Below are 24,920 nucleotides of genomic sequence, written 5' to 3'. Positions count from 1 at the left end.
ACGTCCGCTGGCAGTGCATTCCAAGTACCACCACTCTCTGCGTTAAGAACTTTCCATGCATATCTCCCTTAAACCTTTCCCCTCTCGCCTTGAACTTGTGACCCCTAGTAATTGAGTCCCACATTCTGGGAAAAGGCTTCTTGCTGTCCACTCTGTCTAGACCTCAATCCCCTCAACCTCCATCTTTCTAATGAAAATAATCCTAATCTACTCAACCTCTCTTCACAGCTAGCACCCTCCATGCCAGGCAACATCCTGGTGAACCTCCTCTGCACCCTCTCCAAAGTGTCCACATCCTTCTAGTAATGTAGCAACCAGAACTGTACACAGTTAACAAATGTGGCCGAACCAAAGTCCTATACAACTGTCACATGACTTGCCAGATCTTGTCCAATACCTCGTCCAATGAAGGAAAGCATGCTGTACACCATCTTGACCACTCTATCAACCTGCATTGCAAAATTCAGGATACCTTGGACCAGATCTTTCTGTACATCAATTTTTCCCAGGATTTTTCCATTTACTGTATAGTTCGCTCTAGAATTGGATCTTCCAAAACGCATTGCCTTGCATTTGCCTGGATTGAACTCCATTTGCCATTTCTCCACCAAACTCTCCAATTGATCTATATTCTGCTGCATTCTATGACAGTCCTTTTAACTATTTGCTACTCGACCATTCTTAGTGTCATCTGCAAACTTGCTAATCAAACCACCTTTACCTTCCTCCAGATCATTTATATAATATCATAGGGTAAAAAATGAGGTCTGCAGATGCTGGAGATCACAGTTGAAAATGTGTTGCTGGTTAAAGCACAGCAGGTCAGGCAGCATCCAAGGAATAGGAAATTCGATGTTTCGGGCATAAGCCCTTCATCAGGAATCAGTAATATATAATATCATAAACAGCAGTGGCCCCAGCACCGGATCCCTGTGAAATACCACTGGTCATGGTTCTCTATTTTGAGAAACTCTCTTCCACAACTACTCTGTCTCCTGGTGCCCAACCAGTTCTCTATCCATCTCGCTAGTACACCCTGGACCTTATGCATCTTCACTTTCTCCATCAGCCAACCATGTGGAATCGTATCACATGGCATACTGAAGTCCATGTATATGACATCTACAGCCCTTTCATCATCAATCAACTTTGTCACTTCCTCAAAGAATTCTATTAAGTTGGTAAGACATAACCTTCCATGCACAAAACCATGCTGCCTATCACTGATTAGCCCATTTTCTTCCAAATGTAAATAGATTCTATCCCTTAGTATCTTCTCCAGCAGTTTCCCTAACACTGACTTCAGGCTCACTGGTCTATAATTATCTGGATTATCCTTGCTACCCTTCTTAAACAAGGGAAAAACATTACCAATTCTCAAGTCCTCCGGGACCTCACCCATGTTCAAGAATGCAGCAGAGATATCTGTTAAGGCACCAGCTATTTCCCCTCTCACTTCCCTCAGTAAACTGGGTGAGATCCCACCTGGACCTGGGGACTTGTCCACCTTAATGCCTTTTAGAATATCCAACATTTCCTCCTTCCTTATGCCGACTTGACCTATAGTAATCAAACATCTATCCCTAACCTCAACATCTGCTATGTCCCTCTCCTCAGGGAACACCGATGCAAAGTACTCATTAAGAGTCCCACCCATTTTCTCTGATTCCACACATAACTTTCCTCCTTTGTCCTTGAGTGGGCCAACCCTTTCTCTAGTTACCCTCTAGCTCCTTATATACAAATAAAAGGTTTTGGTATTTTCCTTAACCCTGTTTGCTAAACATATTTCACGACCCCTTTTAGCCCTCTTTCTTCCTAATTTCAGATTGGTCCTACTTTCCTGATATTCTTCCAAAGCTTCGTCTGTTCTCAGTCACCTAGACCTTATGTATGCTTCCTTTTTCCTTTTAGGTAGTCTCACAATTTCACCTGTCATCCATGGTTTCCTAATCTTGCCATTTCTATCCCTCATTTTCACAGGAACATGTCTGTCCTGCAGTCTAATCAAGCTTTCTTTAAAATCCTCCCACATATCGGCTGCAGAGTATTCTAAAAGGGGAGGGTGAACAGCCAGTTGTCTTGGTGCATATGGGCACCAATGATATTAGTAGAAAGTGAGATGAGGTCCTGAAAGAAGAATTTGGGGAACTAGGAGAGAAGTTAAAGGGGAGGACCTCAAAGGTAGTGATCTCGGGATTACTACCAGTGCTATGTTCTATTCAGTGTAGAAATGAAAAAATAGGCAGGATGAACACGTGGCTTGAGAGATGGTGTAGGAGGGAGGGGTTCAGATTTGTTGGACATTGGGACTGGTTCTGAGGAAGGTGGGACTATTACATGTGGCAGGGGGACTGGTAACCAGAAGAGAAAACAAGTAGGCAGCGAGGTGGAGACTGCAGACGGTAAGAATCATGAAGAGAGCATTAATAAAGGGAAGAGTAGGCAGAGAGCAGGTGAGCGCAAAAGAACTGGTGGCCTGAAATGTATCTACTTTAATGCAAGGAGTATAGTGTGTAAGGCAGATGAACTTAGTGTTTGGATTGGTGCCTGGGAGTATGACATTATTGCCATCACAGAGACTTGGTTGAAGGAAGGGCATGATGATTGGCAACTAAATGTTCCAGGATATAGATGCATCAGACAGGGCAGGGAGGGAAGTAAAAGAGGGGGTGGAGTTGCATTGCTGTTCAGGGACGATATCACGGCTGTGCTAAAGGGGAACTCTATGGCGGTCTTGAGTAGTGAGGCATTATAGGTGGAGCTGAGAAATAAGAAGGGTGCAGTTACATTGTTGGGGCTGTATTACAGACCTCCCAACAGTGAGTGTGAGGTAGAAGAACAAATAGGTAAACAGATTATGAATAGATGTAGAGGCATTAGGGTAGTGGTGATGGGAGATTTTAATTTTCCCGACATTGACTGGGATACACTTAGTGTCAGAGGTCTGGATGGAGTAGAATTTGTATGAAGCGTCCAGGAGAGTTTTCTAGAGCAGTATGTCAATAGTCCGATGAGGGAAGAGGCCATATTGTACCTGGTACTGGGGAACGAGATAGGACAGGTGGTAGAAGTTGCAGTGGGGGATTTCTTTGGGAACATGACCAAAATTCTGTAAGTTTTAGAATGCACATAGTTAAAGAAGAGAGTGGTCCTCAGGGAAGAGTACTAAACTGGGCCAAAGCCAATTATATCAAAATTAGGCAGGAGCTGGGAAATGTGGACTGGACAGCTATTTGAATGGAAGTCCACCTTTGAGATGTGGGAGGCTTTCAAAGGTACTAAGGATAGCTGATCGTGTCGTTTCGTGGCTAGTTGGTGAACGAAGGACCCGATATCCAGCATGAGCAAAACCAATGTAGTATACAAAATCCATGTAAAGACTGCACAAAACACTACATAGGACAAACAGGAAGATAGCTAATGATCCACATCCATGAACACCAACTACCCATGAAACGACACGACCAGCTATCCTTAGTAGCCACATACGCAGATGACAAGCAACATGAATTGGGCTGGGACAACACTATTATTACAGGACCAACCAAACAGAAAACAGCCAGGGAATTCCTAGAGGCATGGCACTCATCCACAGATTCAATCAAGAAGCACATCAACCTGGACCCAATATACTGACCACTGCAGCGGACAGCTGGAACTGACAACCGGAAGCGGCAGATTCAAACCACTATAAATGCCGGAGGAAAGATCATAGAAGCGCTTCACAGGAAGCTCCCAAGCACTGAGGATGTTACCTAGACAGGGGATGAAACGTCTGCAACACAAATTCCCAGCTCGGCGAACAGAACCACAGCATATTCTGGGTAACTACAGACCAGTGAGCCTAATGTCAGTGGTTGGGAAGTTGCTGGAGAGGGTACTAAGAGATAAGCTCATTCTTTTCTAAATATAAATAGATCTTGTCAGTGATAGGCAATATGGTTTGTGTGGGGGAGATTGTGCCTTACCAACTTAATAGACATGATTTGGAGATGTCGGTGTTGGACTGGGGTATACAAAGTTAAAAATCACACAACACCAGGTTATAGTCCAACAGGTTTAACTGGAAGCACTAGCTTTTGGAGCAACGCTCCTTCATCAGGTGATAGTGGAGGGCTCAATCCTAACACAGAATTTATAGCAAAAGTTTACAGTGTGATGTAACTGAAATTATACATTGAAAAATTGATTGTCTGTTAAGCCTTTCATCTGTTAGAATACAGTGATAGTTTCACTTCTTTCATGTGTAAATCACAAAACCTTTTTTTTAAAAGATACTTCTACACACACACACACACACACACACACACACACACACACACACACACACACACACACACACACACTCCTATACACACATACACACGGACACGCATACACACAGACGCGCACACTGACACCCACACACATCCTTACAGACACACACACTCCCACACTCTCACATGCTCCCCCTCACAGACTTAAGACACTCTGCACTCACTACGCACACATACACATACACTTTCTCACACTCACAACCCCCAACCCAGACAGACACACACAGACATACAGATAAAGACCCACATGCACACATATATTTTGTGGGGTGAATTTGTACTTGCAGAGTTACATTGTACTTTATTCAAAAACTGCATGCATTAATGTAGAGCTCTGACCTCAAAAACTGCATGAATTCATGTACAATGCTGTTATCTCACTTTTTAGATTAGAATCAATCTAAACATCATGGCATAGACAGAGAACACAGGGGACCAACACCTTCAACATATTGTCTAGCTATCACCATTGTTAACAGCTAACCCGACAATTCAACTTTTTTTAAAAAAGGTTTTGTGATTTACACATGAAAGAAGTGAAACTATCACTGTATTCTAACAGATGAAAGGCTTAACAGACAATCAATTTTTCAATATATAATTTCAGTTACATCACACTGTAAATTTTTGCTATAAATTCCGTGTTAGGATTGAGCCCTCCACTATCCCCTGATGAAGGAGCGTCGCTCCAAAAGCTAGTGTGCTTCCAGTTAAACCTGTTGGACTATAACCTGGTGTTGTGTGTGATTTTCAACTTAATAGAGTTTTTTGAAGAAGTGACCAAGTTGATAGATGAAAGAAGGGCTGTTGATGTCATATACATGGACTTTAGTAAGGCGTTTGATAAGATTCCTCATTGTAGACTAATAGAGAAAGTGAAGTCACATGGTGTGCAGGGTGTTCTAGCTAGATGAATAAAGAACAGGTTGAGCAACAGGAGACAGAGAGTAGTCGTTGAAGGGAGTTTCTCGAAATGGAGAAAGATGACCATTGGGGTTCCACAGGGGTCAGTGTTGGGGCCACTGTTGTTTGTGATATACATAAATGATCTGGAAGAGGGCACTGTTGGTATGATCAGCAAGTTTGCAGATGACACAAAGATTGGTGGAGTAGCAGAAAGCATAAGGGACTGTCAGAGAATACAGGAGGATATAGACAGACTGGAGAGTTGGGCAGAGAAGTGGCAGATGGAGTTCAATCCAGACAAATGTGAGGTGATGTATTTAGGCAAGTCTAATTCTAGAGCGAATTATGCAATGAATGGAAGAGCATTGGGAAAAGTTGATGGGCAGAGAGACCTGGGAGTTCAGGTCCATTGTACCCTGAAGATTGCTGCACAGGTGGATAGAGTGGTCAAGAAGGCATACAGTATGCTTGCCTTCATTGGACAGGATGTTGAGTATCAGAGCTGGCAGGTCATGTTAAAATTGTACAATTGATTCAGCTGCATTTAGAATACCGTGTACAGTTCTGGTCACCACATTCCAAAAGGATGTGGACGCTTTGGAGAGGGTGCAGAGAAGGTTTACAAGGATGTTGCCTGGTATGGAAGGTGCTAGCTATGAAGAGAGGTTGCGTAAGTTAGGTTTATTTTCACTAGAAAAAAGGAGATTGAGGGGTGACCTGACTGAGGTTTACAAAATCATGAAGGGTATAGACAAGGTGGATCGAGACAAGCTTTTTCCCAGAGGCCATGCTTTCAAGGTGAGAGGTGGAAAGTTTAAAGGGGGATACACGCGGCAAGTACTTCACACAGAGGGTGGTGGGTGCTTGGAACGCATTGCCAGCAGAGGTGGTAGAGGCAGGCATGGTAGATTCATTTAAGGTCCGTCTGGACAGATGCATGAGTAGGTGGGGAGCAGAGGGATACAGATGCTTAGGAATTGACCAACAGGTTTAGACAGTACATTTGGATTGGCTCAGGCTTGAAGGGCCGAAAGGCCTGTTCCTGGGCTGTAAATTTTCTTTATTTTTTGTTCTTTGTTCAAAGTTTGGGAGAAGATTTGTAGCTCGGGTGCTCATTGTTGTGGTTCTGTTCGCCGAGCTGGGAATTTGTGTTGCAGACATTTCATCCCCTGTCTAGGTGACATCCTCAGTGTTTGGGAGCCTCCTGTGGAGCGCTTCTGTGATGTTTCCTCCAGCATTTATAGTGATTTCGTATGTGGCGCTTAGGCGGTTGGCCGGAGGAAACATCACAGAAGCGCTTCACAGGAGGCTCCCAAGCACTTTGTTTTTTGTTCTTTGTTCTATATCGAATGGGGATTTCCCTTCAAACAGCTGCTCCCAATCTATATTCCTCAGCTCCTGTCAAATTTTGGTATAATTGGTCTTCCTAGTGGCCACTCTCATCTTTGTCCATGAGTATTCTAAAACTTATGGAATTGTGATCATTATTCCCAAGTTATCCTCTACTGAAACTTCAACCAACTGGCTGGGCTTATTCCCCAACACCAGGTCCAGTATGGCCCCATCCTAAGTTGGGCATATGGTATGAAACCCATTGTATTTATCTGTTAACAGTGTCCATACTAAAACAGATTGTTGACAATGACTAGGCTGATACTTTGGGAATGGACCCTTATCAGATAAACCTTGAGTTATTAGCTAGGAAAGAGGAGGCAAGGAGGCATGTTATGGTATTATTGTTGGACCCAGGTAATGTTCTGGGGAACTGGGTTCAAATGCCACCAATATAAGTTCAATATAAATCTGGAATTAAAACACCATGATTCCATTGTCAGTTGTTGGGGGAGAAGACACTCATCAGGTTCACTAATGTCCTTTAAGGAAGGAAATTGTTATCCTTCCCTGGTCTGGCTTACACGTGACTCCAGGCCTACAACAATGGTTGACTGTTAACTGCCCTCTGGGTAATTAGAGATGGCCTAGCCAGTGACACTCTCATCCTATAAATTAGTTTAAAAAAAAGATTCGCCGGGAGGTTAAACATTAAGAGAGCTCTCAACTTTAAAAGTCTCACATGTGGAACCTGATCAAATTGCTCCTGAATATTTGCATAAATACTGTGTGTAACTTCGCTTTGTTTGATTTTTCCAAACTCAGTTGTTAGCTGAACTCTGAATTTGCTTCTGATCCTCTCAGATATTTCATGTCTGGACCCCAAGTGGTTTGAAGAAGTAATGTATTCTGTCCTGAATGTCTTCCATTTGCTGAAAGTGCCCTATCATATCTCACTGGACATACTCAATGAACTCCTCTTCAGCCCTTCAGAAGGTGTGGAAGCACTTGACAACCCAACATTGTTTTCTCAAGAAAGCTTTGTCAACGCATCCTGCATTCAGTCACTGTCGTATAGCAGGTATGTTGTATCTCATGACTTGATCATTAGAACTGCATATGCTTGGGGATATGGGAGCTTAATGAATATGTTTTGGGATGAGCATTCCAGTGGTCTGAATTAATAATCTTGAGATTACCGTTTGGATCTCACCACAGTAATTTGTGATTTTGAACTTAGTTATCTGGTGTCAATAAAGGTGACCGTAAAATTATTAATTGTTAATAGTTTAATATTAAAACTGTTATTAATTACATGAATATATCAACAAGGTATTGTCTAACACTGTTTCATTCCTTTAGCTAACATCTGGAAAATTGTGCTAAAGGTGAGAGCTGCCCCACAGACAAATCAAACAACAGACAGACAATCATATGCTCAGAATCATACATTTCAGCCAGTATCCAAGATTCCTCCATCACCATCTTGACTGCTCATCTCAATTTGGTATCAAATTCTTCATTCTCTCGTCTCTCTGGAAGAAGAACTTCCTTCTGGATTCTCTGTTGGAATAGGCCCCTGATCTACCGCAAATCTCAACTCCTCTTTCATGCCATCTCCTCATTGCATTCAACTCCCCAGTATTTGAAAAATCTATCTCTCTCTATAGTTATTTTCAGTGCTTTGGACTCCACAGTTCTTTGATGCAGATGGTGACCATTTTGCAGAACATCGATATTTTGTTCATTAAAAATGACACTGAGCTTCCAGTTGCCTGGTACTTCAACACACCACCATGTTCCTTGGGTAACATCTCTGTTTCAGGCTTGCTGCAGTGCTCCAACAAGGCACCTCATCTTCGGTCTTGGTACCTCACAGCCTTCAGGACTCAACATTGAGCTTAACAAATTTGGAATGTGAACACCATCCTCTCTGTTCATTATTCTTCTCCCACTCCCCTAGGTCATGTGTTGTATGGGTTGCTCCCAGCAAGACAACCCATTTTCAACTATTTACACTTGTCATAGAGTCATAGAGATGTATAGCATGGAAACAGACCCTTCGGTCCAACCTATCCATGCCAACCAGATATCCCAACCCAATCTAGTCCCACCTGCCAGCACCCGGCCCATATCCCTCCAAGCCCTTCCTATTCATATACCCATCCAAATGCCTCTTAAAGTTTGCAATTGTACCAGCCTCCACCACTTCCTCTGGCAGCTCATTCCATACCCGTGCCACTCTCTGTGTGAAAAAGTTGCCCCCTTTAAGTCTCTTTTATATTTCCTCCTCTCACCCTGAACCTATTCCTTCTAGTTCTGGACTCCCGACCCCAGGGAAAAGACTTTGCCTTTTTACCCTATCTATGCCACTCATAATTTTCTAAACCTCTATAAGGTCAACCCTCAGCCTTCGACGCTCCAGGGAAAACAGCCCCAGCCTGTTCAGCCTCTCCCTATAGCTCAAATTCTCCAACACTGGCAACATTCTCGTAAATCTTTTCTGAACCCTTTCAAGTTTCACAACATCTTTCCGATAGGAAGGAGACCAGAATTGCACGTCATTGGCACTCTACCCAGCAAACATTTCTCGATCAGCTTATCATCAGCAATTCCTTTATCGTCCTATCTCTTTCTCTCTCTGTATCAGACACGCATACACACACATGCACACGCACACGCACACATATACGCGCACACACAGACACGGACACACACATATACACACGTGCATACACACAGAGACGCATGCACACACACACAGATACACACATGCGCGCACACACAGACACGCATGCGCACACAGTAGACAATAGACAATAGACAATAGGTGCAGGAGTAGAGCATTCAGTCCTTCGAGCCTGCACCACCATTCAATATGATCATGGCTGATCATTCCTAATCAGTATCCGCTTCCTGCCTTATCTCCATAACCCTTGATTTCACTATCTTTGAGAGCTCTATCCAACTCTTTCTTAAATAAATCCAGAGACTGGGCCTCCACTGCCCTCTGGGGCAGAGCATTCCACACAGCCACCACTCTCTGGGTGAAGAAGTTTCTCCTCATCTCTGTCCTAAATGGTCTACCCCGTATTTTTAAGCTGTGTCCTCTGGTTCGGCACTCACCCATCAGCGGAAACATGTTTCCTGCTGCCAGAGTGTCCAATCCTTTCATAATCTTATATGTCTCAATCATATCCCCTCTCAGTCTTCTAAACTCAAGAGTATACAAGCCCAGTCGCTTCAGTCTTTCAGTGTAAGGTAATCCCTCCATTCCAGGAATTGACCTCGTGAACCTACGCTGCACTCCCTCAATAGCCAGAATGTCTTTCCTCAAATTTGGCGACCAGAACTGCACACAGTACTCCAGGTGTGGTCTCACCAGGGCCCTGTACAGCTGCAGAAGCACCTCTTTGCTTCTATACTCAATCCCTCTTGTTATGAAGGCCAGCATGCTATTAGCCTTCTTCACTACCTGCTTGCCTTCATTGACTGTTGTACAAGAACACCCAGATCTCTCTGTACTGCCCCTTTACTTAAATTAATTCCGTTGAGGTAGTAATCTGCCTTCTTGCCACCAAAGTGGATAACCACACATTTATCCACATAAAACTGCATCTGCCATGCATCTGCCCACTCACCTAACTTGTCCAGGTCACCCTGTAATCTCCTAACATCCTCATCACATTTCACCCTGCCACCCAGCTTTGTATCATCAGCAAATTTGCTAATGTTATTGCTGATACCATCTTCTATATCATTAACATATATTGTAAAAAGCTGCGGTCCCAGCACGGATCCCTGCGGTACCCCACTGGTCACTGCCTGCCATTCCGAAATGGAGCTGTTTATCACTACCCTTTGTTTCCTATCAGCCAACCAATTTTCAATCCAATCTAGTACTTTGCCCCCAATACCATGCGCCCTAAGTTTACTCACTAACCTCCTATGTGGAATTTTATCAAAAGCTTTCTGAAAGTCCAGGTACACTACATCTACTGGATCTCCCTCATCCATCTTCAGAGTTACATCCTCAAAAAACTCCAGAAGATTAGTCAAGCACGATTTCCCCTTCATAAATCCATGCTGACTCTGTCCTATCCTGTTACTACTATCCAGATGTGCCGTAATCTCATCCTTTATAATAGACTCCAGCATCTTTCCCACCACTGAGGTCAGACTAACTGGTCTATAATTTCCTGCTTTCTCTCTCCCACCTTTCTTAAAAAGTGGTATAACATTAGCCACTCTCCAATCCTCAGGTACCGATCCCGAATCTATCGAATTCTGGAAAATAATCACCAACGCAGCCACTATTTCCCGAGCCACCTCCTTCAGTACTCTGGGATGTAGACCATCAGGCCCCGGGGACTTATCAACCTTCAGACCTAACAGTCTCTCCAACACCAAATCCTAGCAAATACAGATTCCCTTAAGTTCAGGTCCTTCAGTCATTGTTACCTCAGGGAGATTGTTTGTGTCTTCCCCAGTGAACACAGATCTGAAGTACCCATTTAATTCTTCTGCCATTTCTTTGTTCCCTGTAATATATTCCCCTGTTTCTGTCTTCAAGGGCCCAATTTTAGTCCTAACCATTTTTTTGCCTTGCACATACTTGAAAAAGCTTTTACTATCCTCCTTTATATTATTGGCCAGTTTACCTTCATACCTCATTTTTCCTCTGCGTATTTCCTTCTTAGTTATCCTCTGTTGTTCTTTAAAAGCTTCCCAGTTCTCTGTTTTCCCACTTATCTTTGCTATGTTATACTTTTTCTCTTTCAACTTTATATGTTTCTTAACTTCCCTCGTCAGCCACGGCCGCCCATGCCTCCTCCCAGGATCTTTCTTCCTTTTTGGAATAAACTGATTCTGCAACTTCTGCATTATACACAGAAATATCCACCATCCCTGCTAAGGTATTGCACCATTGAACTTTGGCCAGCTCCTCCCTCATAGCTCCATAGTTCCCGTTATTCAACAGAAGTACTGTCACTTCCGACTGTACCCTCTCCCTCTCAAATTGCAGATTGAAACTTATTGTATTATGGTTACTACTTCCCAGTGGCTCCTTCACTTCGAGATCTCTGACCAATTCTGGTTCATTACACAATACCAGATCCAGAATTGCCTTCGAGTAAAAAATGAGGTCTGCAGATGCTGGAGATCACAGCTGAAAATGTGTTGCTGGTCAAAGCACAGCAGGTCAGACAGCATCTCAGGAATAGGGAATTCGACGTTTCGAGCATAAGCCCTTCATCAGGAATGAGAGAGAGTAGCCAAGCAGGCTAAGATAAAAGGTAGGGAGGAGGGACTTGGGGGAGGGGTGATGGAGGTGGGATAGGTGGAAGGAGGTCAAGGTGAGGGTGATAGGCCGGAGTGGGGTGGGGGCGGAGAGGTCAGGAAGAGGATTGCAGGTTAGGAGGGCGGTGCTGAGTTGAGGGAACCGACTGAGACAAGGTGGGGGGAGGGGAAATGAGGAAACTGGAGAAATCTGAATTCATACCTTGTGGTTGGAGGGTTCCCAGGTGGAAGATGAGGCGCTCCTCCTTCAGCCGTCGTGTTGTTATGTTCTGCTGGTGGAGGAGTCCAAGGACCTGCATGTCCTCGGTGGAATGGGAAGGAGAGTTAAAGTGTTGAGCCACGGGGTGGTTGGGTTGGTTGGTCCGGGTGTCCCAGAGGTGTTCTCTGAAGCGTTCCGCAAGTAAGCGGCCTGTCTCCCCAATATAGAGGAGGCCACATCGGGTGCAGCGGATGCAATACATGATGTGTGTGGCGGTACAGGTGAACTTTTTGCGGATATGGAAGGATCTCTTGGGGCCTTGGAGGGAAGTGAGGGAGGAGGTGTGGGCGCAAGTTTTACTTTTCATGCGGTTGCAGGGGAAAGTGCCGGGGGTGGAGGTTGGGTTGGTGGGGGGTGTGGATCTGACGAGGGAGTCACGAAGGGAGTGGTCCTTGCGGAACGCTGATAGGGGAGGGGAGGGAAATATATCCTTGGTGGTGGGGTCCGTTTGGAGGTGGCGGAAATGACGGCGGATGATACGTTGTATGCGGAGGTTGGTGGGGTGGTAGGTGAGAACCAGTGGGGTTCTGTCTTGGTGGCAGTTGGAGGAGCGGGGCTCAAGGGCGGAGGAGCGGGAAGTGGAGGAGATGCGGTGGAGGGCATCGTCGATCACGTCTGGGGGGAGTCTGCGGTCCTTGAAGAAGGAGGCCATCTGGGCTGTGCGGTGTTGGAACTGGTCCTCCTGGGAGCAGATGCGGCGGAGACGAAGGAATTGGGAATATGGGATGGAGTTTTTGCAGGGGGCAGGGTGGGAGGAGGTGTAGTCCAGGTAGCTGTGGGAGTCAGTCGGTTTATAGTAGATGTCTGTGTTGAGTCGGTCGCCCGAGATAGAGATGGAAAGGTCTAGGAAGGGGAGGGAGGAGTCTGAGACAGTCCAGGTGAATTTCAGGTCGGTATGGAAGGTGTTAGTAAAGTTGATGAACTGTTCAACTTCCTCGTGGGAGCACGAGGCAGCGCCGATACAGTCATCGATGTAGCGGAGGAAAAGGTGGGGGGTGGTGCCAGTGTAGTTGCGGAAGATGGACTGTTCCACATATCCTACGAAGAGGCAGGCATAGCTGGGGCCCATGCGGGTGCCTTCTCCCTGGTCGGCTCCAGCACCAGCTGCTCTAAGAATCCATCTCTGAGGCACTCCACAAAGTCTCTTTCTTGAGGTCCAATACCATCCTGATTCTCCCAGTCTACCTGCATGTTAAAATCCCCCATAACAACTGTAGTAACATCTTTACCACAGGCCAATTTCAGCTCCTGATTCATCTTGCATCCGACATCCAGACTACTGTTTGGGGGCCTGTAGATGACTCCCAAGTGGGTCTTTTTACCCTTGGTATTTCACAGCTCTATCCACACTGACTCTACATCCCCTGACTCTAGGTCCCCCCCGCGCAAGGGACTGAATATCCTCCCTTACGAACATGGCTACCCCTCCCCCTCTGCCCGTCAGTCTGTCCTTACGATAGCACGTGTAGCCTTGAATATTCATTTCCCAGGCCCTATCCACTTGAAGCCACGTCTCAGTTATCCCCACAATATCGTATCTGCCAATTTCCAAAAGAGCCTCAAGCTCATCCATCTTATTTCTAATGCTTTGTGCATTCATCTACAGTATTTTTAATTTGTTGCTGCTCTCACCCTTCCCATCAACCCCTATTCCACTCAACCTTACAGCATGATCCCGTTTCGAGTTTTCTGCCTCATTGATACAGTTGCCTTTCTTGACTTCTCTTGTTCTAACTTTCCCTTTAACTTCCTTTTTATACATCCAGTTTGTCCCCTCCCCCCCGCTACACAGACACGCGCACACACAGACACATGCGCATACACACACACTCAAGCGCACACACATGCACAGATACGCACACGTGCATACACACGCACACAAGATACACACAAACACATGCACATACAGATACACGCGCCCGCACAGACGTGCACACACACACGTGTGCACACACAGACACACAATAGCATACACACAGACACACATGAATGCACACATATACATGAACACACATACATACATTCACACACATGCGTGCACACACATACACGTGCGCAAGCACACATCACACATACACATATACACACACAAGCACTCACACGCATACATTCATACAAACATGCACGCAGACACACGAATTCACACACAGACACATGTGCACGTACACACACACGCGCATGCACACACACACACACACACATGCACACACACACACACACACACATGCACACTCACATGCACACATGCACACACATACATTGAACTTGTGTCACTTGCTCTAGGAAGCCCAGTTCCCTCTGAATACTAGAATCGCCCACATTCCGAAGGATTGAGGGCTCACATCAGAAAAAAATGAGTGTGTTTTAATATGGGCGTTTGTATATTGTTTTATTTGAGGATGTTTGGGCGCATTTCACTCTGGCATCTTTACAAGCTGACTTTTAACAAGAATAGAGCCAAAGTAAACAAGTACTATATGCCAACCTACAACAACATTGATTTAGATTGCGGTAAAATGGAAAATGCATGTAAAGGAAAATTATACCACCACGAGGTAGTCAGCTTATTATATCTGAGATTTCTTTAAAAGACAACTTTCTCATAAATAATGGGTAGGGTTTGTTAGGCAAGGGGGTTTCTTCCGGAAGGTATCAGTAGTTCTAACTTGCCACAGAAGCCCTGTGAGCTAACTAGGGCCCATGGTTTTATAACGAAGGCTGCCTCACTGATGTTAATTATTGATCATTAAGATATATCCAACAAAGCATAGCAAATGTGGTTCCCCTGTTCAAGAAGGGGAGTAGAGTCAACCCTGGTAATTATAAACCAGTGAGCCTTACTTCAGTTGTTGGTAAAGTTTTGGAAGAGGTTATAAGAGATAGGATTTATAATCATCTAGAAAAGAATAATTTGATTAGGGATAGTCAGCACAGTTCTGTGAAAGGTAGGTCGTGCCTCACAAACCTTATTGAGTTCTTTGAGAAGGTGACCAAACAGGTAGATGAGAGTAAACCAATTGATGTGGTGCATATGGATTTCAGCAAGGCGTTCGATAAGGTTCCCCACAGAAGGCTATTGTACAAAATGCGGAAGAATGGGATTGTGGGAGATATAGCAGTTTGGATCAGTAATTGGCTTGCTGAAAGAAGACAGAGGGTGGTGGTTGATGGAAATGTTCATCCTGGAGTCCAGTTACCAGTGGTGTACCGCAAGGGTCGGTGTTGGGTCCACTGCTGTTCGTAATTTTTATAAACGACCTGGATGAGGGTGTGGGAGGGTGAGTTAGTAAATTTGCAGACGACACTAAGGTCGGTGGAGTTGTGGAGAGTGACGAAGGATGTTGTAGGTTACAGAGAGACATAGATAAGCTGCAGAGGTGGGCTGAGAGGTGGCAAATGGAGTTTAATGCGGACAAGTGTGAGGTGATTCACTTTGGTTGGAGTAACCAGAATGCAAAGTACTGGGCTAATGGTAAGATTCTTGGTAGTGTAGAGGAGCAGAGAGATCTCAGTGTCCAGGTACACAGATCCTTGAAAATTCCACCCCCCTCCCCCACTCCAATCTCTCACCCTCACAATGCGCAGACCTCCAATCCCTCTGCTCCAATCCCAACCTCACCATCAAGCCAGCAGATAAAGGGGGCGCAGTGGTAGTCTGGCGCACTGACCTCTTCACTGCTGAAGCCAAACACCAACTCGAGGACACCTCTTCCTACCGCCCCCTCGACTATGACCCCACCCCCCCCCCATCACCAAGCCATCATCTTCCAGACCATACAGAACCTCATCACCTCAGGAGATCTCCCACCCACACCTTCCAACCTCATTGTCCAGGAACCCCGCACTGCCCGGTTCTACCTCATTCCCAAGATCCACAAGCCTGTCCATCCTGGCTGACCCATTGTCTCAGCATGTTCCTGCCCCACTGAACTCATTTCTACCTACCTCGACACTGTTCTATCCCCCCTAGTCCAGGAACTCCCCACATACGTTTGAGACACCACCCATGCCCACCGCCTCCTCCAAAACTTCCGTTTCCCTGGCCCCCAACACCTCATCTTCACCATGGATATCCAATCCCTCAACACCTCGATCTGCCATGACAAGGGCCTCCAAGCCCTCCGTTTTTTCCTCTCCCGACGTCTCCAACAGTACCCTTCCACCGACACTCTCATTCGTTTGGCCGAACTGGTCCTCACCCTTAACAATTTCTCCTTCGAATCCTCCCACTCCTCAGGACCAAAGAGATAGCCAAGGGCACACGAATGGGCCCCAGCTATGCCTGTCTGTTTGTTGGCTACGTAGAACAGTCGATCTTCCATAATTACACCGGCACCACTCCCCACCTCTTCCTCCGCTACATTGATGACTGCATTGGCGCCATCTCATGCTCCCGCGAGGAGGTTGAGCAATTCATCAACTTCACCAACACATTCCACCCTGACCTTAAATTTACCTGAACCATCTCTAACACCTCCCTCCCCTTCCTGGACCTCTCCATCTCCATTAATGACAACCGACTTGACACTGACATTTTTTTACAAACCCACCGACTCCCACAGCTACCTGGATTACACCTCTTCCCACCCTACCTCTTGCAAAACTCCGCCTCTGCCGTATCTGCTCCCAGGAGGACCAGTTCCACCACAGAACACACCAGATGGCCTACTTCTTTAGAGACTGCAATTTCCCTTCCCACATGGTTAAAGATGCCCTCCAACGCATCTCGTCCATCTCGCACCTCCGTCCTCAGACCCCACCCCTCCAACCTTAACAAGGACAGAACGCCCCTGGTGCTCACCTTCCACCCTACCAACCAAATCATCCGCCGACATTTCCTCCACCTCCAAAAAGACCCCATCACCAGGGATATATTTCCCTCCCCACCCCTTTCCACCTTCTGCAAAGACCGTTCCCTCCGTGACTAACTGGTCAAGTCCTCACCCCCCTACAACCCACCCTCCCATCCTGCCACCTTCCCCTGCCACCGCAGGAACTGCAAAACCTGCGCCCACACCTCCTCCCTCACCTCTATCCAAGGCCCTAAAGGAGCCTTCCACATCCATCAAAGTTTTACCTGCACATCCACTCATATCATTTATTGCGTCCGTTGCTCCCGATGCGGTCTCCTCTACATTGGGGAGACTGGAGGCCTCCGAGCAGAGCACTTTAGGGAACATCTCCGGGACACCTACACCAATCAACCACACGCCCTGTGGCCCAACATTTCAACTCCCCCTCCCACTCTGCCGAGGACAGGGAGGTCCTAGGCCTCCTTCACCACCGTTCCCTCACCACCAGACACCTGAAGAAAGAACGCCTCATCTTCTGCCTTGGAACACTTCAACCCCAGGGCATCAATGTGGACTTCAACAGCTTCCTCATTTCCCCTTCCCCCACCTCATCCCATTTCCAAACTTCCAGCTCAGCACTGTCCCCATGACTTGTCCTACCTGCCTATATTCTTTTCCACCTATCCACTCCACCCTCCTCCCTGACCTATCACCTTCATCCCCTCCCCCACTCACCCATTGTACTCTATGCTACTTTCTCCCCACTCCCACCCTCCTCTAGCTTATCTCTCCACCCTTCAGGATCTCTGCCTTTATTCCTGATGAAGGGCTTTTGCCCGAAACATCAATTTCGCTGCTCGTTGGATGCTGCCTGAACTGCTGTGCTCTTCCAGCACCACTGATCCAGAATCTGGTTTCCAGCATCTGCAGTCATTGTTTTTAGCCAGGTTGACAGGGTTGTTAAGAAGGCATACAGTGTTTTCGCTTTTATTAATAGAGGGATCAAGTTCCGGGAGCACGAGGTTATGCTACAGCTGTATAAAACTCTAATGCAGCCGCACATGGAGTATTGTCTGGTCACCGCATTATAAGAAGGATGTGGAAGCTTAGGAAACGGTGCAGAGGAGATTTATTAGGATGTTGCCTGGTATGGAGGAAAGGTCTTACAAGGAAAGGTTGAGGGACTTGAGGCTGTTTTCGTTAGAAAGAAGAATGTTGAGAGGTAACTTAATAGAGACATATAAGATAATCAGCTGGCAGGTGAGACTAGATTAGGTTGGGATATCTGGTCGGCATGGATGGGTTGGACTGAAGGGTCTGTTTCCATGCTGTATATCTCTATGATGCTATGACTGTATCTCTGGATACTATTTCCATGTACAGGGTAACCTCTGTTTCCGCAGAATCATTTTCCACGGTTTCATTTACCCGTGGTTTACCATGGCTGGAACATATAAAAGGGAACATTCCGGAACCAGGGACCAAAAGGCTGCTGGGAAGCTACGTTGCCCAATGAAATCAATGGGTTCGCTCCTATCTGCAGTTTCGGGTTTCTGCAGTAGGTCCTGGAACGTAACCCCCGTGGATATGGGGGGACTAATGTACTCAATTCACTTTCTCCCTCCCCACCCAGTCATCAGAATAAGAATCACTCTTTCCCAGCTACGTTCGGTAGGAACACGGGTTTGATTCCACCCTGAGAGCCATTGACAGTCCACAGCTCAGAAAAAGGTCCTTCAGTGAGTGACACAGTGGCTCAGTGGTTAGCACTGCTACCTCACAGTGCCAGGGTCCCAGATTCGATTCCCACCTCGAGCGACTGTCTGTGTGGAGTTTGCACATTCTCCCGGTGTCTGAGTGGGTTTCCTCCGGGTGCTCCAGTTTCCTTCCACAGTCCAAAGATGTGCAGGTTAGGCCATGCTAAATTGCCCATTGTGTTCAAGGATATGCAGGTTAGGTGGATTAGCTATGGGGAATGCAGGGTACAGGGATGGGTGTGAATCTGAATGGGATGCTCTTTGGATGGTTAGTGTGGACTTGATGGGCCAAATGGCCTGCTTCCACACTGTAGGGATTCCATGATTCTGTGAACCTTGTATGTTTCATTGAAATCACCTCTCATTCTCTAAGCTCCAGTGCATACAGGCCTAATTTACTTAATATGTCATAATAGGACTAGTCTCTCATCCCAGGGTTGAATATAGTGAACTTCCATTTAACCACCTTTACAGTCATAGAGTCATAGAGATGTACAGCATGGAAAGAGACCCTTCGGTCCAACCTGTCCATGCCAACCAAATATCCCAACCTAATCTAGTCCCATATGCCAGCACCCAGCCCATATCCCTCCACACCCTCTCTATTCATGTATCTATCCAGATGCCTTTTAAATGTTGCAATTGAACCAGCCTCCATCACATCCTCTGGCAGCTCATTCCATACACGCACCATCCTCTGTGTGAAAAAGTTGCCCCTTAGATCTCTTTTATATCTTTCTCCTCTCACCCTAAACCTATGCCATTGAGTTCTGGACTCCTCTACCCCAGGGAAAAGACATTGTCTATTTAACTGCACACAGCACTCCAGATGTGGTTTCACCAAAATCTTGTACAATATTAGCAAGACTTCTTTATTTCTGTACTGAAATCCCTTTGCAATAAAGGCCAACATGCCATTTGCCATCGAAATTGCTTGCTGTAACTGCTAACATACTGTTTACATCATATAGAAACATTCAAGTTTCTTTGAAACTTCAAAGTATACAAGTTTCATATCTTTTTAAAAATATCCTGATTTTCTATTCTTAGGAAAATTGGACATCTCCACAACTTCCTACTTTATACTCCATCAGCTGTCTTATTGCCCACTCACTTAACGTTTCATATCTCTTTGCAGCTTCTTTCTTTCCTTCCCATATACCTTTCCACCTAACTTTGTATCATCAACAAATTTAGATATATCACTTCCTGGATTTTTGACTATTCATTAATGTGGATTGCAAATAGCTGACACCCTAACCCTGATCCTTGTACCATTCCACCGTTCACTGTCTGCTAGCTTGTAAATACCCCGTTCATGTCCACTCTTTGATTCCAGTCTTGTATTTTTTTCTCTATTTCCCCCTACACTACCACCTAACAGCAGTAGTGCTTATATTTTCCCCAGCACCCATGTTGTGCATGTGCAGGTGTGAGACACAGTGAAAGACAACAGGTCTATAAATCTTTATTCATTTCCCACCACCAGGAAGAAAGGAAACACCCGAGTGGCCAGTGACAAGCAGTGCCCTTCACATCAAAGGGCAATGCTGTGTGATCAAACAGTGAAGGGGAGGGCAGGGATTAAATCAAAATAGAGTTGGAGGAGGAAATAAAACACTCCGCTCCCTGGGATGCCCACCTCTCCCTGAACAGCTCAAGAGTGTTGGTAGACACCCGGACGCGAAGGTAACCATGGAAGAGGGGCAGGCACCTTCCAGTCTTCTATTATTATACTAATGCATTACCCATGTGATAACCCTTTTAAGGCCCTTTTAAGGATAATTAATCTCCCTGTGGAACTTGTTGAGAATGGGTTCCTTTGGTAACAGACAATGGCCTGCCTGGCTGGAATTTATTATGTAAGCCCTTTATTAAGCAGACCCTGAAGGTCCCTCAAGAGGAAGGGGGAGGCTTATGTTAGAATGTGGTGTGAAGGCTCAGTTAGGGTGCTTGAGAGTGACAAATTAGCCAAAAAAGAGCTAAGAAGAGCCAGGAAGGGACATGAGAAGTCTTTGGCAGGTAGGATTAAGAAGAATCCTGAAGCTTTCAGTAGGTATGTCAGGAATAATAGAATGATTAGAGTAAGACTAGGGCTAGTCAAGGACAGTAGTGGGATGTTATGTGTGGAATCTGAGGAGATAGGAGAGGTGCTGAATGAATTTCAGTGTCAGTATTCACACTGGAAAAAGACAATGTTATTGAGAAGAATACTGATATACAGGCGAATAGATTAGATGGGATTGAGGCTCATGAGGGGGTGTTAGCAATTCTGGAAAGTGTGAAAATGGATAAATCCCCTGGGCTGGGTGGGATTTATCCTAGGATTCTCTGGGAAGCCAGGGAGGAGAATGCTGAGCCTTTGGCTTTGATCTTTATGTCATCATTGCCTAGAGGAATAGTGCCAGAAGACTGGAGGGTAGCAAATTGTTTAGGAAGGGGAGTAGAGTCAACCCTGGTAATTATAGGCCAGTGAGCATTACTTCAGTTGTGGGTAAAGTGTCGGAAAGGATTATAAGAAAGGATTTATAATCACCTAGAAAGGAATAAGTTGATTAGGGATAGTCAACATAGTTTTGTGAAGGGTAGGTCATGCCTTGCAAACCTTATTGAGTTCTTTGAGAAGGTGACCAAACAGGTGGATGAGGGTAAAGTGGTTGATGTGATGTATATGGATTTCAGTAAGGGGTTTGATAAGGTTCCCCATGGTAGGCTATTGCAGAAAATACAGAGGCATGGGATTAAGGATAATTTAGTGGCTTGGATCAGAAATTGGCTAGCTGAAAGATCACAGAGGGTGGTGGTTGATGGAAAGTATTTATCCTGGAGTTCAATTACTAGTGATATGCTGCAAGAATCTGTTTTGGGGCCACTGCTGTTGGTCATTTTTATAAATGACCTGGATGAGGGCTTAGAAGGGTGGGTTAGTAAATTTGCGGATGACACTAAGATTGGTGGAGTTGTGGACAGTGCCAAAGGATGTTGCAGGTTACAGAGAGACATAGATAAGCTGCAGAGCTGGACTGAGAGTGGCAAATGGAGTTTAATGTGGAAAAGTGTAAAGTGATTCACTTTGGAAGGAGCAACAGGAATGTAGAGTACTGGGCTAATGGTAAGGTTCTTGGTAGTGTAGATGAGCAGAGAGATCTCGGTGTCCATGTACTTAAATCCCTGAAAGTTGCCATCCGGGTTGATAGGCTTGATAAGAAGGCATTATTCCTGATGAAGGGCTTTTACCCGAAACGTCGATTTCGCTGCTCGTTGGATGCTGCCTGAACTGCTGTGCTCTTCCAGCACCACTGATCCAGAATCTGGTTTCCAGCATCTGCAGTCATTGTTTTTACCTAGTTGATAAGAAGGCATACAGTGTGTTAGCTTTTATTGGTAGAGGGATTGAGTTTTGGAGCCATGAGGTAATTTTGCAACTGTACAAAACCCTGGTGCAGCTGCACTTGGAGTATTGTGTACGGTTCTGGTCTCCACGTTATAGGAAGGATGTGGAGCATTGGAAAGGGTGCAGAGAAGATTTACTAGGATGTTGCCTAGTTTGGAGGGAAGATCTTATGAGGAAACGTTGAGGAATGTGAGGCTGCTTTCATTAAAGAGAAGGTTGAGAAGTGACTTAATAGAGACAAAAAAGATGATCAGGGGATTAGATAGGGTGGACAGTGAGACCCTTTTTCCTCTGATGGTGATGACTAGCACGAGGGACATGGCTTTAAATTGAGGGATGACAGATATAGGACAGAGGTCAGAGTTAGGTTCTTTAAGACAGTAATAAGGGCGTGGTACGCCCTGCCTGCAACAGCAATAGACTTGCCAACTTTAAGGGCATTTAAGTGGTCATTGGATAAACGTATGGATGAAAATGGAATAGTGTAAGTTAGATGGGCTTCAGATTGGTTTAAGTATGCGATTGACGCAGCATCGAGGGCCAAAGGGCCTGTACTGTGTTGTAATGTTCAATGAAGGATCATTTTGTGGTGTGGTGGTAGTGTTCCTACCCCTGAATCCAAGAGACCTGGGTTCAAGTCCCATCTACTCCAGAGCTATAACATCTCTGAACAGATTGATTAGAAAAATAGGTTAAAGCTAAAAAAAAGCAGACCCTGTCGGCAGTTATGTTCTTGCCCAGGTGCCCTTGGAGAAGGAGTCTGTGGGTGATTAGCAGTTTTTTAAAAAAGTCAGATTTTCAGAGGTGGGAAAATCGTTCAGTTCTATGTGATAACATTTCTGGGTTTAAAGATAATTTAAAAAGATCTTGGTCCATGTAGCAGTGAAACTGTACATGCCTCTGGGTCAGGAGGCTACGATTGAAGTCTCATATGCTTCAGAAGTGTGTAATATCTCTGAACAATTAGAAACCAAATGGAAAAACGCAGACTCAGATAGTTTGCATTGCCCGTAATGGGCGGTGCATGTACATTTCTAATTGGCTGCTTGAAAAATTTTTACTGGTGGCAGTTGTTAGTCAAAAACCAACAACAAAAAGTCAGTGTTTTAGTGATGGGAAAATCGTTCAGTTGTGTGTAAGAGCGCTCTGGATATGAAAAATTTAAAAAAAGGATACCTGGGATGGGTCTGCAAAACTGTGTGATGCAGGCTGGTTACACCCTGAGTAATAATTCTGTTTTGGTGTGCACCAATAAACTATGTTCCTTTCCAATCAAGCTTCCTGAGTTGTTATAACCCCAACTCCATGAAGTCTTATCTTGCCCATTAACATTTAGTACAGCACGTGACAGAATGCTTTTTACGTTGTTTGTAAAATTTCCAGATCAGCTGTGTTTGGTTAGACCTCTATACATTATGGAAAGACTGAGAAAATTGAAGTTCTTGGTTGTGAGAGTGTCAAGAGAAAAGGCCTCACAGTTCATGGGATTAGTACGGGAAAGAAGCAGTTAAGACAAACATTCAGTGGGATTGTTTTGTTAGCGATAGATTTTTAAAAAATTTTAATTAACTGTAAATTGATCAGATTTGTCCAGCAGTAATTTCATGTGGGATCACAACAACACGCTAATAGCTCATATCCTCCCTCACTACACCCTGCCTAACTTTTTTAAAAAAGTTCCTGTAATGTGGGCATCTCTGGCAAGGCCAACATTTATTATCCATCCTTAAGTGCCTTTGTGCTCAGTAGCTTGCTTGGCCATTTCAGAGCGTAGTTACAAGTCAGCAATATTGCTTTTGGTCCGGAGTTACATGTAGGCCAGACCAGATAGGGGTGGCAGATTTCCTTCCCTAAAGGACATTAGTGAGCCAGGTGTGTTTTTACAACACTTGACAGTAGTAACAGAGGAGAAAGTGAGGACTGCAGATGCTTGAGATCAGAAACAAAAAGTGTGGCGCTGGAAAAGCACAGCAGGTCAGGCAGCACCGAGGAACAGGAGAGTTGACGTTTCGAGGATAAGCTCTTCATCAAGAAGGTGGGGGATCCTAAGGGGGCTGAAAGATAAATGGGAGGGAGGTGGAGGTGGGGCTGGGGGGAAGGCACTATGAATGTGATTTGTAGATGGAGGTGGGGTATGATGGTGATAGGTCTTTAAATTTATTTCTCTTTAAATGTCTCTTCCCAGCCCATTCCCCTGGTTCAACCTGGCATCTGTGTCCATGAGAGACACCCCCCTTACAAAGTTCTTCTTGTTACATCCACGTGTGCAACAAAACTTAAGCTTCATATACCGGATGTCTTTGCTAAGGAGGAAACAACTGCTTGAATTTAGTGATTGCTGTGGACGCTGATCTGGTCTGAGGAGAAGTGGGCAGCAGCAAGGTGATTGAGCTACAAGTGCCACACAGCTCCATGTTCACATCATTGAGAGGAATTTACACATCAGAAAGACAATTCCAGAAGGCAATTAAATGACCAATCCTAAAATCTCATTCGATACATCTGGACCCATAACTTACTTTGCTGTCTAGTAATCTGACCAGTTCTCTCTTGCTGCCGGAGATCTCCCTTCCCTGATCAGTCAATTTCCCATCTTGTCACATTGGCTCACAACCTGTCACTGCACAGTCTTTGGCCACTCACTTAAGTTGGGGACTCTTTTGTATAAGATGAAAGGTTAGTCATTGGGATTAAGTTCAAATTTTCCCTTTGATTTTAGGCATTTGCAAAGGCACACTTTATGCGCCGCTAGCAAAAGAGTGTGCACCTGGATGTTGTTGATGATTGGCTCACGAATTCGGAGTAAAAGTGGAGATAATTACTTTTGGAATTTTATTTCGAGTCGATCTCTGTCCATTC

General features: G+C 45.2%; 1 protein-coding gene across 1 annotated transcript in view; it reads left to right on the top strand.

Annotated features, from left to right (window-relative positions):
- The window catches only part of noxred1 (NADP-dependent oxidoreductase domain containing 1), an 84,624-nt gene extending 60,212 nt beyond the window's left edge, over positions 1-24,412 (top strand). Inside the window, exons 5-6 of the mRNA XM_060829016.1 lie at positions 7,422-7,638; positions 24,247-24,412. Coding sequence (XP_060684999.1) covers positions 7,422-7,638; positions 24,247-24,412 — 383 coding nt within the window. The remainder of the gene's footprint in view (positions 1-7,421; positions 7,639-24,246) is intronic.
- The last annotated feature ends 508 nt before the right edge of the window (positions 24,413-24,920 follow it).

The sequence above is a fragment of the Hemiscyllium ocellatum genome, chromosome 8 (assembly GCF_020745735.1).
Source record: "Hemiscyllium ocellatum isolate sHemOce1 chromosome 8, sHemOce1.pat.X.cur, whole genome shotgun sequence".
Classification (NCBI taxonomy): Eukaryota; Metazoa; Chordata; class Chondrichthyes; order Orectolobiformes; family Hemiscylliidae; genus Hemiscyllium; species Hemiscyllium ocellatum.
Note: the sequence above shows the minus strand (reverse complement) of the source record. Positions and strands in the feature narration are given on the sequence as shown.